This window comes from Eptesicus fuscus, chromosome 4, assembly GCF_027574615.1.
Source record: "Eptesicus fuscus isolate TK198812 chromosome 4, DD_ASM_mEF_20220401, whole genome shotgun sequence".
In the NCBI taxonomy this organism is placed as follows: domain Eukaryota; kingdom Metazoa; phylum Chordata; class Mammalia; order Chiroptera; family Vespertilionidae; genus Eptesicus; species Eptesicus fuscus.
Genome location: NC_072476.1, coordinates 33,594,178 through 33,609,867, shown reverse-complemented (window position 1 = coordinate 33,609,867; position 15,690 = coordinate 33,594,178). Strand labels below are relative to the sequence as shown.

General features: G+C 47.5%; 1 protein-coding gene across 3 annotated transcripts in view; it reads right to left on the bottom strand.

The window, feature by feature from the left end:
- Positions 1-14,370: 14,370 nt before the first annotated feature.
- The window catches only part of LOC103286233 (NXPE family member 3-like), a 53,677-nt gene continuing 52,357 nt past the window's right edge, over positions 14,371-15,690 (bottom strand). For all 3 annotated transcript variants that reach the window (XM_054714899.1, XM_054714900.1, XM_054714901.1), the window contains one exon: positions 14,371-15,085. In XM_054714899.1, coding sequence (XP_054570874.1) covers positions 14,553-15,085 — 533 coding nt within the window. In that variant the 3' untranslated portion in view covers positions 14,371-14,552. The remainder of the gene's footprint in view (positions 15,086-15,690) is intronic.

Below are 15,690 nucleotides of genomic sequence, written 5' to 3'. Positions count from 1 at the left end.
CCAACTCTGCTAATCACCCATAGATGAGAAGGCTTTTGTAGAAGTTCAGGTAGCCAGTGGAGAAGTTGCAGCACACCCTTGGAGCAATTATGATCCAGCAATTCTAATCATGTCCACAAAAATCTTATGTGAGAATGTTGATAGCTGCCATATTCATAATATTCCCCAAATGAAAAAAGTAAATATCCACCAATGGATAAATAGATAAGCAAGTTTTGATATATTCATAAAAATAAATAGCACTCAGCAATAAAATAAAACAAGTGCTTGGCCTATGTGACTCAGTTGATTAAATATTAACCCAGACTCTGAGAGGTCGTTGGTTTGATTCCCGGTCAGGTCACATGCCCAGGGCACATACAGGCTGGATCCCTGGTGAGGGGCATGAAGAAGGAAGCCTTGTTTCTCTCTCATTGATGTTTCTGTCTCTCTCTCCCTCTCCTTCCTCTGTCTCTAAAATCAATAAAAAATATTTAAAGTAAAACAACTGACAAATGCAGCAACAGCAACAAACACAAAAGGTACATATTACACTGATCCTATCTAATAAAGAAGGAATATGCTAATTGACCATCACACCATCACAAAGATGGCGGCAACCACAGCCAATAAGGAGGGAATAGGCTAATTGACTGCCAAAGATAGTGGTGCCCACAGCCACAAGATAGTGGCGCCCAGTCCCCTCTACCCCACAGGTGTGTGGTACAGCCGGGCCTGCCCCCAGGCGGGTCTGGCAGCTCCACACACCTGCCTCTGGAGTCCCCCAGTCCCCACAGCCCCCCAGCCATCCAGAACTGGCCCAAGGTGCAGGCAAGCCTCAGATGGTGGCTGCCCAGCCGACGCCTGAGGTGCAGGCAAGCCTCGGGTGTCAGCTGCCGAGCCACCTAGGGCTGGCCCGAGGTGCAGGCAAGCCTTGGGCATTGGCTGCCAAGCTGCCTAGGGCCGGCCCAAGGCCCAGGCAAGCCTCGGGTGTAGGCTGCCCAGCTGCCCAGGGCTCAGGAGGCTTGTGCTGCTGGCAGTGGCAGTAGCAGAGGTGTGATGGGGCATCACCTTCCCCTGATTGCCAGGTCGCCTCCCATCCCTGAGGGCTCCCAGACTGTGAGAAGGGGCAGGCTGGACTGAGGGACCCCCCGCTGCAGTGCATGAATTTTCATGCACCGGGCCTCTAGTTCTTTTAATAAGAATTCTAGAAGCAACAAACTAATCTATAATGATAGAAATCAGAATAGCAGTTGGCTGTAGTGAAAGGAGTTGACTGGAAGGGTGCATAAAGAAAATTTATAGTGTTCTGTAATGTTCTTTATTTTGAATTGGGTGATGATTATATGGATATTTACATTTGTCCAAATGAATTACACAATTAAGATCTGTGAATTTTACTATATGTAAATTATATCTCAATAAAAATGAGGAAAAACAAAAATTAGAGAAGGAAAATATGTGTATTCATATAACTTATAACTAACTTCTGGACAGTATCAACATAATGGAGGTGGTGCATGGGGTAAGATTAAGGGATGTGATAGTATTTGTATTGATCAGGAGTGAATATACAGATATTGATAGACTTAAGGAAACAGGGGAGGTAAACATAAGACTAAAAATAGAGCCTCCTCAAACTATCCCAAAAAATCAAGAGGAAGGAAGACTTCCAAGCTCTTTTTACAAGGCCAACATTATCCTCACTCCAAAAACAGATACTCTACAAAGAGAGAAAATTACAGGCCAATATCCCTGATGAACATAGATGCTAAAATCTTCAACAAAATATTAGCAAATCAGATCCAGCAAAAATAAAAAGATCATACACCATGACCAAGTGGGATTTATTCCAGGGATGCAAGGTTGGTACAATATTTGCAAATCAATAAATGTGATATATACCATAAACAAAAAGGATAAAAATTATATGATCATATCAATAGACACAGGGAAAGCAGTGGACAAAATCTAGCTTCTGTTTTTAAAAAAATTCTCAGCAAAGTTGGAATAGAGGGATCATCCCTCAACATAATAAAGACCATATATGACAAACCTGCAGACAACATCATACTCAATGGACAAAAACTAAAAGCATTTCCCTTAAGATTAGGAACAAGACAGAGATGTCCACTTTTACCACTCTTATTCAGCATAGTACTCTAAGTCCTAGCCACAGCAATCAGACAAGAAGAAAAAATAAAAGGCATCCAAATTGGAAAGGAGGAAGTAAAACTGTCATTATTCACAGATTATATGTACATATAAAAGCTTACAGACTCCACCCAAAACTATTAGATTTAATAAATGAATTGGGCAAGGTAGTAGGATACAAAATTTATATCTAGAAATCGATGTTTTTATACAGTAATAACGAACTCTCAGAAAGAGAAACTAAAAAATTATCTCATTTACTATTGCAATAAAAAAATAAGATATCTCCCTGGGTCCAAGTGAGACCATGCGTCCCTGGATCTGGGTGAGGCCTCGTGCACCTAGGCCCGGGTGAGCCCAAGTGGCCCTGGGTCGGGGAGAGGCCAAGCGTCCCTGGGTCCGGGTGAGACCATGTGTCCCTGGATACGGGTGAGGCCTCGTGCACCTAGGCCTGGGTGAGCCCAAGTGGCCCTGGATCGGGGAGAGGCCAAGCGTCCCTGGGTCCGGGTGAGACCATGCGTCCCTGGATCCGGATGAGGCCTCGTGCACCTAGGCCCGGGTGAGCCCAAGTGGCCCTGGGTCTGGGAGAGGCCAAGCGTCCCTGGGTCCGGGAGAGACCATGTGTCCCTGGATCCGGATGAGGCCTCGTGCACCTAGGTCCGGGTGAAGCCGTGCCCCTGGGTCTGGGAGAGGCCAAGCGTTCCTGGGTCCGGGCGAGACCATGCGTCCCTGGATCCGGATGAGGCCTCGTGCACCTAGGCCCGGGTGAGCCCAAGTGGCCCTGGGTCTGGGAGAGGCCAAGCGTCCCTGGGTCCGGGTGAGACCATGTGTCCCTGGATCCGGGTGAGGCCTCGTGCACCTAGGTCCGGGTGAGCCCAGGTGGCCCTGGGTCTGGGAGAGGCCAAGCGTCCCTGGGTCCGGGTGAGACCATGTGTCCCTGGATCCGGATGAGGCCTCGTACACCTAGGCCCGGGTGAGCCCAAGTGGCCCTGGGTCTGGGAGAGGCCAAGCGTCCCTAGGTCCAGGTGAGACCATGTGTCCCAGGATCTGGGTGAGGCCTCGTGCACCTAGGCCCGGGTGAGCCCAAGTGGCCCTGGGTCGGGGAGAGGCCAAGCGTCCCTGGGTCCGGGTGAGACCATGTGTCCCTGGATCCGGGTGAGGCCTCGTGCACCTAGGCCCGGGTGAGCCCAAGTGGCCCTGGGTCTGGGAGAGGCCAAGCATCCCTGGGTCCGGGTGAGACCATGTGTCCCTGGATCCGGGTGAGGCCTCGTGCACCTAGGCCCGGGTGAGCCCAAGTGGCCCTGGGTCGGGGAGAGGCCAAGCATCCCTGGGTCCGGGTGAGACCATGTGTCCCTGGATCCGGGTGAGGCCTCGTGCACCTAGGCCCGGATGAGCCCAAGTGGCCCTGGGTCTGGGAGAGGCCAAGCATCCCTGGGTCCGGGTGAGACCATGTGTCCCAGGATCCGGGTGAGGCCTCGTGCACCTAGGCCCGGGTGAGCCCAAGTGGCCCTGGGTCTGGGAGAGGCCAAGCGTCCCTGGGTCCGGGTGAGACCATGCGTCCCTGGATCTGGGTGAGGCCTCGTGCACCTAGGCCCGGGTGAGCCCAAGTGGCCCTGGGTCGGGGAGAGGCCAAGCGTCCCTGGGTCCGGGTGAGACCATGTGTCCCTGGATACGGGTGAGGCCTCGTGCACCTAGGCCTGGGTGAGCCCAAGTGGCCCTGGGTCGGGAAGAGGCCAAGCGTCCCTGGGTCCGGGTGAGACCATGCGTCCCTGGATCCGGATGAGGCCTCGTGCACCTAGGCCCGGGTGAGCCCAAGTGGCCCTGGGTCTGGGAGAGGCCAAGCGTCCCTGGGTCCGGGTGAGACCATGTGTCCCTGGATCCGGATGAGGCCTCGTGCACCTAGGTCCGGGTGAGCCCAAGTGGCCCTGGGTCTGGGAGAGGCCAAGCGTTCCTGGGTCCGGGTGAGACCGTGTGTCCCTGGATCCGGATGAGGCCTCGTGCACCTAGGCCCGGGTGAGCCCAAGTGGCCCTGGATCGGGGAGAGGCCAAGCGTCCCTGGGTCCGGGTGAGACCATGTGTCCCTGGATCCGGGTGAGGCCTCGTGCACCTAGGCCCGGGTGAGCCCAAGTGGCCCTGGGTCTGGGAGAGGCCAAGCATTCCTGGGTCCGGGTGAGACCATGTGTCCCAGGATCCGGGTGAGGCCTCGTGCACCTAGGCCCGGGTGAGCCCAAGTGGCCCTGGGTCTGGGAGAGGCCAAGCGTCCCTGGGTCCGGGTGAGACCATGCGTCCCTGGATCTGGGTGAGGCCTCGTGCACCTAGGCCCGGGTGAGCCCAAGTGGCCCTGGGTCTGGGAGAGGCTAAGCGTCCCTGGGTCCGGGTGATACCATGTGTCCCTGGATCCGGATGAGGCCTCGTGCACCTAGGCCCGGGTGAGCCCAAGTGGCCCTGGATCGGGGAGAGGCCAAGCGTCCCTGGGTCCGGGTGAGACCATGTGTCCCTGGATCCGGGTGAGGCCTCGTGCACCTAGGCCCGGGTGAGCCCAAGTGGCCCTGGGTCTGGGAGAGGCCAAGCATTCCTGGGTCCGGGTGAGACCATGTGTCCCAGGATCCGGGTGAGGCCTCGTGCACCTAGGCCCGGGTGAGCCCAAGTGGCCCTGGGTCTGGGAGAGGCCAAGCGTCCCTGGGTCCAGGTGAGACCATGCGTCCCTGGATCTGGGTGAGGCCTCGTGCACCTAGGCCCGGGTGAGCCCAAGTGGCCCTGGGTCTGGGAGAGGCCAAGCGTCCCTGGGTCCGGGTGAGACCATGTGTCCCTGGATCCGGATGAGGCCTCGTGCACCTAGGCCCGGGTGAGCCCAAGTGGCCCTGGGTCTGGGAGTGGCCAAACGTGCCTGGGTCTGGGTGAGACCATGTGTCCCTGGATCCGGGTGAGGCCTCGTCAACCTAGGCCCGGGTGAGGCCACGTGCCCCTGGGTCTGGGAGAGGCCAAGCGTCCCTGGGTCCGGGTGAGACCATGCATCCCTGGATCCGGATGAGGCCTCGTGCACTTAGGCCCGGGTGAGCCCTAGTGGCCCTGGGTCTGGGAGAGGCCAAGCGTCCCTGGGTCCGGGAGAGACCATGTGTCCCTGGATCCAGGTGAGGCCTTGTGCAACTAAGCCCGGGTGAGGCCACGTGCCCCTGGGTCTGGGAGAGGCCAAGCGTCCCTGGGTACGGGTGAAGCCAGATCCTGGGTCCGGGTGAGGCCGTGCGCCCCTGGATCCATCCGGGTGAGGCTGGGTCCCAGGCCCGGGTGAGACCACGCGCCCCTTGGGTATGGGTGAGGCCACGTGCCCCTTAGTCCGGGTGACGCCGTGCCCCTGGGTTTGGCCGAGACCAAACCAGAGGGAGTCGGACCTCCATTACCACCATTTGTCCACCATCCAGAGCTGAGGGGTCAGTGTTGACATGTACACATAAGGAACTACTGGACATCGAAATTGGGTCTCAAAAGAACTGTTGGTCCAGGGGGAAGCTCGCTACAGATTGATTCATTTGCCTGTCAGCATAAATATTATTGCTCATCTCACATTCAGTTCTTATTAGTATATATCTAGTGACATTTGATCTCGTTCATCTAGAGGAAATGATGAACAACATAGACTGATGAACAAGAACAGAACCAGAAGCAAGGAGGCATCGATCGGACTATCGGGCCTCAGAGGGAGGATAGGGGAGGGTAGGGGGAGGGTGGGGGGAGGGGGAGAGTTCAACCAAAGGACCTGTATGCATGCATATAAGCCTATCCAACGGTTAAGTTCAACAGGGGATTGGGGCATGCGTGGGGAGAGGGGTGGGATGGGAATGGGGGGATGAGGACAAATATGTGACACCTTAATCAATAAAGAAATTTAAAAAAAAATAAAAATAAATAAATAAATAAATAAATGATACTGGTACATAAAAAAAAAAAAATAAGATATCTAGTAATAAACTTAACCAAGGAGGTAAAAGACCTGTACTAAAAAAAATATATAGGATATTGAAAAAAGAAATAGAGGGAGATACAAACAAGTGGAATCATATGCTGTGTTCATGGATTAGAAGAATTAACATCATTAAAATGTCCATACTACTCAAAGCAATCCATAGACTCTATTAAAATACCAATGCCATATTTCACAGAACAAATATTTCAAATATTTGCATGGAACCAAAAAAAGGCCCTGAATAGCCTCAGCAATCTTGAAAAAGAAGAAAAAAGTTGGAAGGATTGCATTATCAGATACCAAAATATACTACAAAGCCATTGTAATCAAAACAGCTTGGCCCTAGCCAGTTTGGTTTAGTGGTTAGAGTGTTGGCCCATGGACTGAAGGGTCTCAGGTTTGATTCTGGTCAGGGGTGCGTACCTTGGTTGCAGGCTTGATTCCTGGTCGGGTTGGGACTGTGTGAAGGCAACCAATAGATGTGCCTTCCTCACATCAATGTTTCTCTCTATCTTTACCCCTCTCTCTTAAAAAAAAAAAAATCAATGGAAAAAATATCCTTGGGTGAAGATTAACAACAAAAAGAAACCCACACCAAAAACCAAAAACCCCCAGCCCAGTACTGGCACAAGAACAGGCACATAGATCAATTATAGCGAATAGAGACCCCAGAAATCAACCTATGCCATTATGGTCAATTAATATTTGACAAAGGAGGCAAGAGCATACAATTGAGTAAAGACAGTCTCTTCAATAAATGGTGTTCAGAAAATTGGACAGGTACATGAAAAAAAAAAAAGAGAGAGAGAGAGAGAGAGAAAGAAAGAAAGAAAGAAAGAAAGAAAGAAAGAAAGAAAGAGAGAAAGAAAGAAAAAAAGAAAGAAGAAAGAAAGAAAGAAAAAATAAAGAAAGAAACTAGACCACCAACTTACACCATACACAAGAATAAACTTAAAAGGGATAAAAGACTTAAATGTTTGTTGCAAAAATCATAAAAATCCTAGAAGAAAACATAGTCAGTAAAATCTCAGACATCTCACACATCAGCATTTTCACCAATACATCATAGGGCAAGAGAAACAAAGGAAAAAATAAACAAATGGGTTTCTGCACAGCAAAAGAAATCATCAACAAAATGAAAAGTGACTCACTGTATGCGAGGACATATTTGCCAATGATACATCTGATAAGAGGTTAATTTCCAAAATATATAAAGAATGTATACAACTCAACACCATGAAGACAAACAAATCCAATAAAAAATGGGCAAAGAACCTGAATAGACACTTCTGCAAAGAGGATATACAGATGGCTAATAGACATATGAAAGAATGCTCAAAGTCACTAATCATCAGAGCAATGCAAATTAAAATGACAATGTAGTATGGCTACCATCAATAAATCAACAAAGAGCAAGTGCTGGCGAAGACGTAGAGAAAAGGGAACCCTACTACACTGCTGGTAGGAATGCAGACTGGTGCAGCCACTGTGGAAACAGTATCGAGTTTTCTCAAAAAATTAAAAATGGAATGCCTTTTGACCCAGTGACCCCACTTCTGGGAATATATCTAGGAACCCCGAAACACCAATCAGAAGTAATGTATGCATCCCTATGTTCAGAGAGAGCAGCGTTATTTACAATAGCTAAGATCTGGAAACAGCCCAAGTGCCTATAAGTAGATTAGTGGATAAAAAAGCTGTAGTACATTTACATAATGGAATACTATGCTGTGATAAAAAGAAGGATCTCTTACATAGATGGACCTGGATACTATTATGCTAAGCAAAATAAGCCAGTCAGAGAAAGACCAATATCACATGACCTCACTTATATGTGGAACACTGTAACAAAATAAACTGACAAACAAAATAGGTCCAAAGGCAAGAATGCAAGGAACAGTCTGACAGATCTCAGAGGGGAGCAGATTGGAGGAATGGGAAGAGATTAACCAAAAAACATATTCACATACTATATGTATAGCCCATGGACACAGACAATAGTGTGGCAAAGGCCTGGGGTGGGGTGGAGGCTGGATGGAGGGGGCAAAGTGGGGTAAGTGGGGGAAATCTGTAATGCTGTCAACAATAAAAAAAATAAATTAAAAAAAAGACTAAAATATAATGTAAAATGTTCAATCATCAGAAAAAAATTGATTCATTCATTGGAAAGCAGGAAAAGAGAAATAAAGTATAATAAATGTGAAATAAGTTGGAAGAAACGAGCCCTAATTTGTACGCGATCATTGCAAAAAATGTGAATAGACAAAGGAGTACAATCAAGAGTATCTGGTCTTGATGGACATCTCACTGAGAAGAAGGGACTGTGTTTACCACACCCAACCTCTCCCAAACTAAAAGTGTACTTTCATGGAGAAATTATCTTCCTCCTCCTTTGAGGCTGGACCTCAGAGAAGGGCAGGAGTACATGGGGGCAAAGACAGGCATACTCCTAGGAATGCTTTGGTGGCTGGTGACATGTTTAAGTAGAACAAGACTGAAGAAGGACCAGGTGGCCCAGGAGCAAATCCCAGGAAGGGCCCAGAGGACTCCTAATATGGGGCACAGAGGCTTGGGGGCTTTTTCAGGTTGTCTAAAGTCAGAGAGAGATGTATGTGTTCCCTGGAAACCTGGCTTGCAGCTTGAGAAGCAGGCTTTCCACTGTCCAGCATGAATCCTGGGAGTGGCAAAGAGCTAATGCCACTTGACTCAGTAGCAGCCTGGCCGGTGAGTTTGGGGGACGATCAAGCTGAGGATAAACCGAAATTGCTTTTGACCCTCTGCATTAACTTCTGCCTGTTCTCTACTCTAGAGCAGCAGAGAGCCCTGGGCCAGGGGAGAGTATAGCAAATGAGTGTGTCACCAGTATCATTGTACTTTTCCTTATTATTGTCTCCAATAGCATCCGTGCAGGGATTGAGTAAGATATGATATGCAAGTGTAATTAAAATTATGAGGCCCCCCACACTGGCCAGTGTGACTCAGTTGGTTGAATCTTGTCCCATGCACCAAGAGGTTGCCGGTTCAATTCCCAGTCAGGGCACATGCCCAGGTTGCAGGCTCAATCCTTGGTAGGGGGTGTGTAGGAGGCAGCCAACCAATGTTTTTATCTTTCTCCCTCTCCTTTCCTCACTCTCTAAAAATCAATACAACGTTGTTGTTGTTTTTAAATTATGAGGCACCATAAAAGTGTGAAGCAGTAACAACAGCAGGAATATAGTATAGTAGCAACACAGGCCACCTGGGCAAATTTGGTGGCTGGTGACCATGTTTAAGTTCCACCCAAATGAGGATGGAAGACAGGAATAAATGTACGAAAGAGATTCCATCCCCCAACTGCTATTAGCAAACTCCAGATACACTCCCATTTTATTTCTTCTTTTTAAAAAATACATTTTTTTTTATTTTTTTTATTTCAGAAAGGAAGGGAGAGGTAGAGAGAGAAACATCAATGATGGGAGAGAATCATTGATCAGCTGCCTCCTGCACGCCCCCTACTGGGGATTGCAGGCAGGGCTATTTCTTTTCTTGAAACACTGTTGGTGGGATCTTAACCTCCAATTCCACCTACCATCTCACCCCTCTCACCTCTATTTAAGCACCTAGAAATTTCACCCTTACTTCCTTGTATCTATAATGTTGTACAGACATCCTTAAAATCTAAAAGCCACCAACAGCCCGGCTGGCATGGCTCAGTGGTTGAGTGTGGACCTATGAACCAGGAGGTCAAGGTTTGATTCCCAGTCAGGTCACTTGCCCGGGTAGTGAGCTTGATCCCCAGTGGGGGGCATACAGGAGGCAACTGATCAAGGATTCTCTCTCATCATTGATGCTTCTATCTCTCTCTCCCCCTCTCCCTTCCTCTCTAAAATCAATAAAAAAATATATTTTAACAATAAAATAAAAGCCACCAACACTGCTCTAATAAATCCAGTCACCCTACACTCTTAGGCATCTGCTTCCAGCATGAATACCACATCATGTTTATGCAACATCTTAAACCAAAGGCAAATAATAATAAGAGAACTTAACTTAGGGCAGAGACAGTGATTTCTTCTCTGACTTCATAAAGCAGCTGCTGCCTACGCTTTTATTCCTCCCCATCATTTAGTAGGGTACTTATGTCCTCTTCAGCATTTATTTCTTGGGGTTGATGGAAAACCCAGGAATCCAGACCATTCTTCCTTAGAAATCCAGTCATCCTACCACTCAGTTGATCCTTTTCACTCCTGGGACTAGGTTACAGGATTCATATATTCTCCAACACAGCCTTAGGCCCTAAGCAGACACATTCAGCTAGAGAAGACCAAGAAGAGGAATCAACCTAATTATAAAAGATGCACCAGGCAGAGTTACATCATAACTCAAAATCCCAAAGGGATGCCAGCAAAGCCTCCTTGGGGAAGTTTGTTCAGCTGATGGATGAATAAGTTACTACTGTATATACACTTGAACTTACTTTTGGAATTTGGGTGGCAATCAATGTACATGATTCCCCAACCAACAATGTATTCAGGGCCATCTAGATGATTACCTTGCATCAGGCAGTGGTCCATATAGGCAAAAAGGGAAGTGGGCACCATAGTGGCTGGGGTCCCTGCCACTGCCCAGTGTCATCTCCCTCTTTCCTGTGGCCCAGTTCACGAATGAAAATGAACATTCAGGGAAAGCGTGAATTGGGCTACAGAACCACAGGGTCAGTGTTGGGCCTATTGGTATAGCACTGCGATCCAAGATACCTTAGCCCTCATCCCTGGATCTGCCCATCCGGACCTTGGTTATTGGCTTTTGGAAGGTGGACATCCAATATCCTATCCTACAGATACTCCAAATATTCTCAAAAGAAAAGATTCATTTCATCCCCTCCCAACCACAAATCTACTCCCAGTTCTCCTCCAAGATTTCCTGTGCTAATTGTCATCTCTGAGGTCTCTTTCTTCATTATATTGCTCAAGTTCTCAGCAGTATTTAAACTGTTGGCCACTTTTTCCTCCTTGAAGTCCTATCCAATATTGTTTTTTTTTTTTTTATAACTGCCTGAGTCTCCTACCTTCCTGACCACTCAGATGCTGTCTCATACTCAACATTCTATTTGTTAAGCCCTGCACACATCTCTTTCTCAAAGCCCCATGTCTTGTGCCCTTATTTGTATTCCACACAACATTAAGAACAGTAGTTTGTCCAGATTGTGACCTTATTTTTATTTTTAAAGTTTTGTTGTTTTTTTCTTAGGAGTAGGATATTCTTTCTTTTTTAAAAGGTATTTTATTGAGTTCAGAGAGGAAGGGAGAGGAAGAGAGATAGAAACATCAATGATGAGAGAGAATCATTGATGGGCTGCCTCCTGCACGCCCCCTACTGGGGTTCGAGCCCGCAACCCAGGCATATGCCCTTGACCAGAATCAAACCTGTGACCCTTCAGTCCATAGGTCGACACTTTATCCACTGAGCCAAGCCGGCAAGGGCCAGACTGTGACTTTAATCAATACTGGTTACCTGATATTTACACTAAATGCCCTATTTCCTAAACCTGCATCCACCCTTTTGTCCTCTTCTCTTGCTCTCATTTTCTTTCTGAAAACTAAGCCCTCTTACCTCATCACAGGATACTTCTCAACACTTCCTTTTCTTTCTCTCATTCCTCTATAAAGTCTTGATTCTTCTCTTCATAGCAGCAGTTCACAAGGTAACATCCTGCTGATGGCACCTGCAAACACATGAATGATGTGGCCACTCAAGTGCCCAAAATGAGGTCAAATGTGGGAAAAGGACAGCTGCAGCAAGAAAGAGAGAACCACACTTCTTAGCAGAATAAACTAAGTGAACACAGCAGCAAAGACGAAATGTGGGAATAAGGCTGTAGGCAAGAGGAGCTTAATCATTGTAGAACAGTTTGGTCCAAACCCCCAGACAAAGAATAATAACTTCCTCTTCCCACTTACCATGTGAGCAGTAAATTTAGCCTTAAGTTTTCTTGCAGCAAGGTCAAAGCTAACGGATACAAAATGTTTTCTTTCCCAGTATTGTAAGACAAGACTTTGACAACTCCCTGTTAACTACACCATAGAAGACACAGGGAAGGGAGTTGAGTTGTTTTGGGGAGAACTTGAGATAACAAGGTCCCTGAGGGGAATGGGAGTTTGGCTGAGTAGGATCGGAGTTACAAGGGATAAGGGAAGGGAGTCAGGCTCAGGAGATTGCAAGGTAAGGATCCAGCATGCTGGCTTCTTTTCAGGTCAGCAGGTTCCATGACAGGCGATGGTCACTTTCAGCTAACTCTTCCCTGAGTGTTCAGGCAAGGCTGAGTGCCAAATACAAAATAAGTACTCACCTAAAACCATATCCAGGTGGTTTCAGGCATCTACCTTATCCTCAGAGTATACATTGAAAGGCCTGGGCTCTAGCCCTGCTACCAGTCCAGGAAACAATTTTGAGCATGGTCTATAAAGGCCTCACGGAGCTTCTTGGTCAACTCTGCTGTCTGACCTCTTGCCTCAGCCCATTCCCAACTTGAAAATATTGTGTAGTTTTGAGCATAACTGTTTCTCCGCCTGGAGTGCCCTTCTGAGACTCTGTGCCTAGATAATCCACAATCTTCTTCTCAAACTCAACTCAGGTATCTTTGTGGAATTCTTTTCTAGACCACAAAGGCTGAGTTACATGTCTGTCTTGTACATTCTCATAGCTCACTTCTATTATAGCATCTAACATATGAACCTGTGATTACCAGGCACATAATCACATACTCTGATTAATCCAAGTTCTTTCAAGAAATGGAAGCCAATTCTGGCTGATTAAAGGGTAAGGGGCATTAATAAAAGGATCCTGAGAAGCCCACATATTGCTGGGAGACTGGAGAAGCAGGCCCGAATGCTAAGCTTCCAGGAACTGTACTTTATGCCATCAGCACCACTGATGTCCAGCTGAGCAGCAGGAGAAATCCCTCTATGGTTTACACTGTACCAAGGATGCCATTTTTATGCCAGGAGCCTGCTCTTGCAACCATCATTGAAAACTAGGTACCGTCCTAGCCGGTTTGGCTCAGTGGATAGAAGTGTCCCGGGTTGATTCCAGTCAAGGGCATATGCCCAGGTTTCAGGATTGATCCCCATATGGGCCATGCAGGAGGCAGCCTTTCAATGATTCTCTCTTATCATTGATGTTTCCATCTTTCTTTCCCTCTCCCTTCCTCTCTGAAATTAATTAAAAAATATATATTTTTAAAGAGAAAAAATAAAACTAGGTGCCTCTGTGACCACCCTCACCAGCAAAATGGATTCGGGTGGACCTCATTTTTCAAGTTACTCACATCTGAATTGAAGGATCTGATATTATGAAGCCAAGAGAAGAGATGGTTTCAGCAAGGAAGGAGTGGCCCATGATGCAGGGAAAAAAAATCAAAAGGTAAGGATTGAAAATTGTTCATGGGATTTACCTCTCAAAGAGGCTCTTATTTACCTTGGTGAGAATAGTTTACCTTTGGTTGATTAAAGGAAAAGTGGATTGAGAAGTTTTGAAAGGGTGTGAGGTCCTATTTTTGCATTCTCTTTAGCATGAGGGTAGAGTCCATTGAGACTCTATAGTTTATCCAGGGCTCTCCTATTAGATTTGCCACTTTGTATAAACCCTTGACCTTGTCTTACCTCCTTTGCAAGGCTACAAAACAGAAGCTAAGGAATTAGACACAAACCCACACAAATGACAAACTTTCATAAAACTAAATACATACAAATGAGTACCATAAAACTAGGGACACGTTTGCAAGATTGGTGGATTGTATCAATGTTAATATCCTGGGCAGGATACCGTGCGGCACTATACACTGAGTGGCCAGATTATTATGATCTCTGAATGCATAATAATCTGGCCACTCAGTGTATATCCTATATAATAAAAGGCTAATATGCAAATTGTCCCCTCAACCAGGAGTTTGACCAGCAGGCAGGCTGGCCAACCGCCCATGTCCCCTCCCCCTGGCCAGGCTGGCCGGACCCCACCCATGCACGAATTCATGCACCGGGCCTACCACCATTGAAATGTATATATACTGATTTCTGCACTAATCTCACCATATATATATACTGAGTGGCCAGATTATTATGCGTTCAGAGATCATAATAATCTGGCCACTCAGTGTATAGTTTTGTAAGATGTTACCATTGGGAGAAACTGAGTAAGTGCATGAGAGATTTCTGTATTATTACTTACAATTGCGTAATCTGCAATTACACCAGTAAAAATTTCCCCCAAAGTGAACTTAAAAGAAGGTATGTAAAATATTTCATTTATGTAAAATCTTTCATTAATGTACACAAGGATTGTCTTCTAGGGCTAACAGTAAATGAACATTGGGTAGCCACTCTTCTCCGGATCACTGTTAGTTCAGACTCCAATTGTCGCTCTGGTCCTGTTCACAATTCCCATGGCTTTCATTCACAAAGCCCCAGAATCACCGAAGCGCTCAGGTGGGGCAGATGAAGGAGAGGAGGAAGTGCACCTCGTTTTGGACAATGAGCCTCACTGGGTGGATGCTGTCAGGCAGGGCCAGGCTGGAGGTCATTTCCCAGGCATCCACAAAGGCCACACGGAGGTCAGCAAAGGCGGCTCGGAGGAGCCGGTTCACCTGGAGGGTGAACCAGTCACTGCCATACACGGACTTGTAGCCAGTGTTGGCCAGTTTGATGACCACAAGCGTGTGGGGCTCCCGGGCCAGCAGCGCAGCCACAGCTGCCCGGATCCCTGCCAGTCGTTGCACAAAGATGGATGGAGGGAAGGTGGTGAAGTGTGCGCCCAGCCCCAGCACCACCACAGTGTGGGGGCCCCCAGCCAGGCCCCCCAGCTCCTGGACCACAGAGTGCAGGGAGGCCACGGGTGTGCGGAGGGAGCGCAGGGGCCAGCCGTGGGCCCGCCAGTGCAGCACTATGTTCCGGGTGGTCTCTACGGCCATCAGGGGCCCTGTCTGGTACGTGGCGTGTAGATCCAGCGGCTTCAGGGCTGTGTGAGGACAAGAGAGGACGTTTAAGGGTTAATAGAGGATTGCGTACCATCCTCTTGTACAAGTGAAAATATTAATCCCATTTCCCAGGACAGAAGCATTCTGTCTCTAAAACCTAATGCACCCCTGCCCCCAAGTTTCAAGTTGCCAAGGGTCTCATTACTGTCCATCCAAACACCTATGCAGTGTGTTTTTATTTCTCTAAGGTATTGACTTCTCTCAACCTTTGCTTGCCTTCCCTAACACTACATTACCCCATTTCCCCCAGCCTTCTGGTCATTCTTTGCTCAACTATTTGCTTCATATTTTCCTTGCACTGTGTAAATGAGGCATTCCCTAAAATTCTGTCATTATCATCCACTTTTCTTTACTATCTACATCTTAGGGAATTCATTCATTTCTGCCTCTTCAGTTTTTGACTAAGAGCCAATGGCTTGCTGAGCTTCGATTCCATACTTTCAATTTCCCAATCAATATTTTTTCTCTAATGGTCTGCCATGGTCCTGAACTTTGTACATTGCCTTGGCAAATGAATCTGCCATTTCTGCACAAATCTCTCTCTCCACATCCTGAACTTCCCACTACTGCCTCACACCTGTTGGTG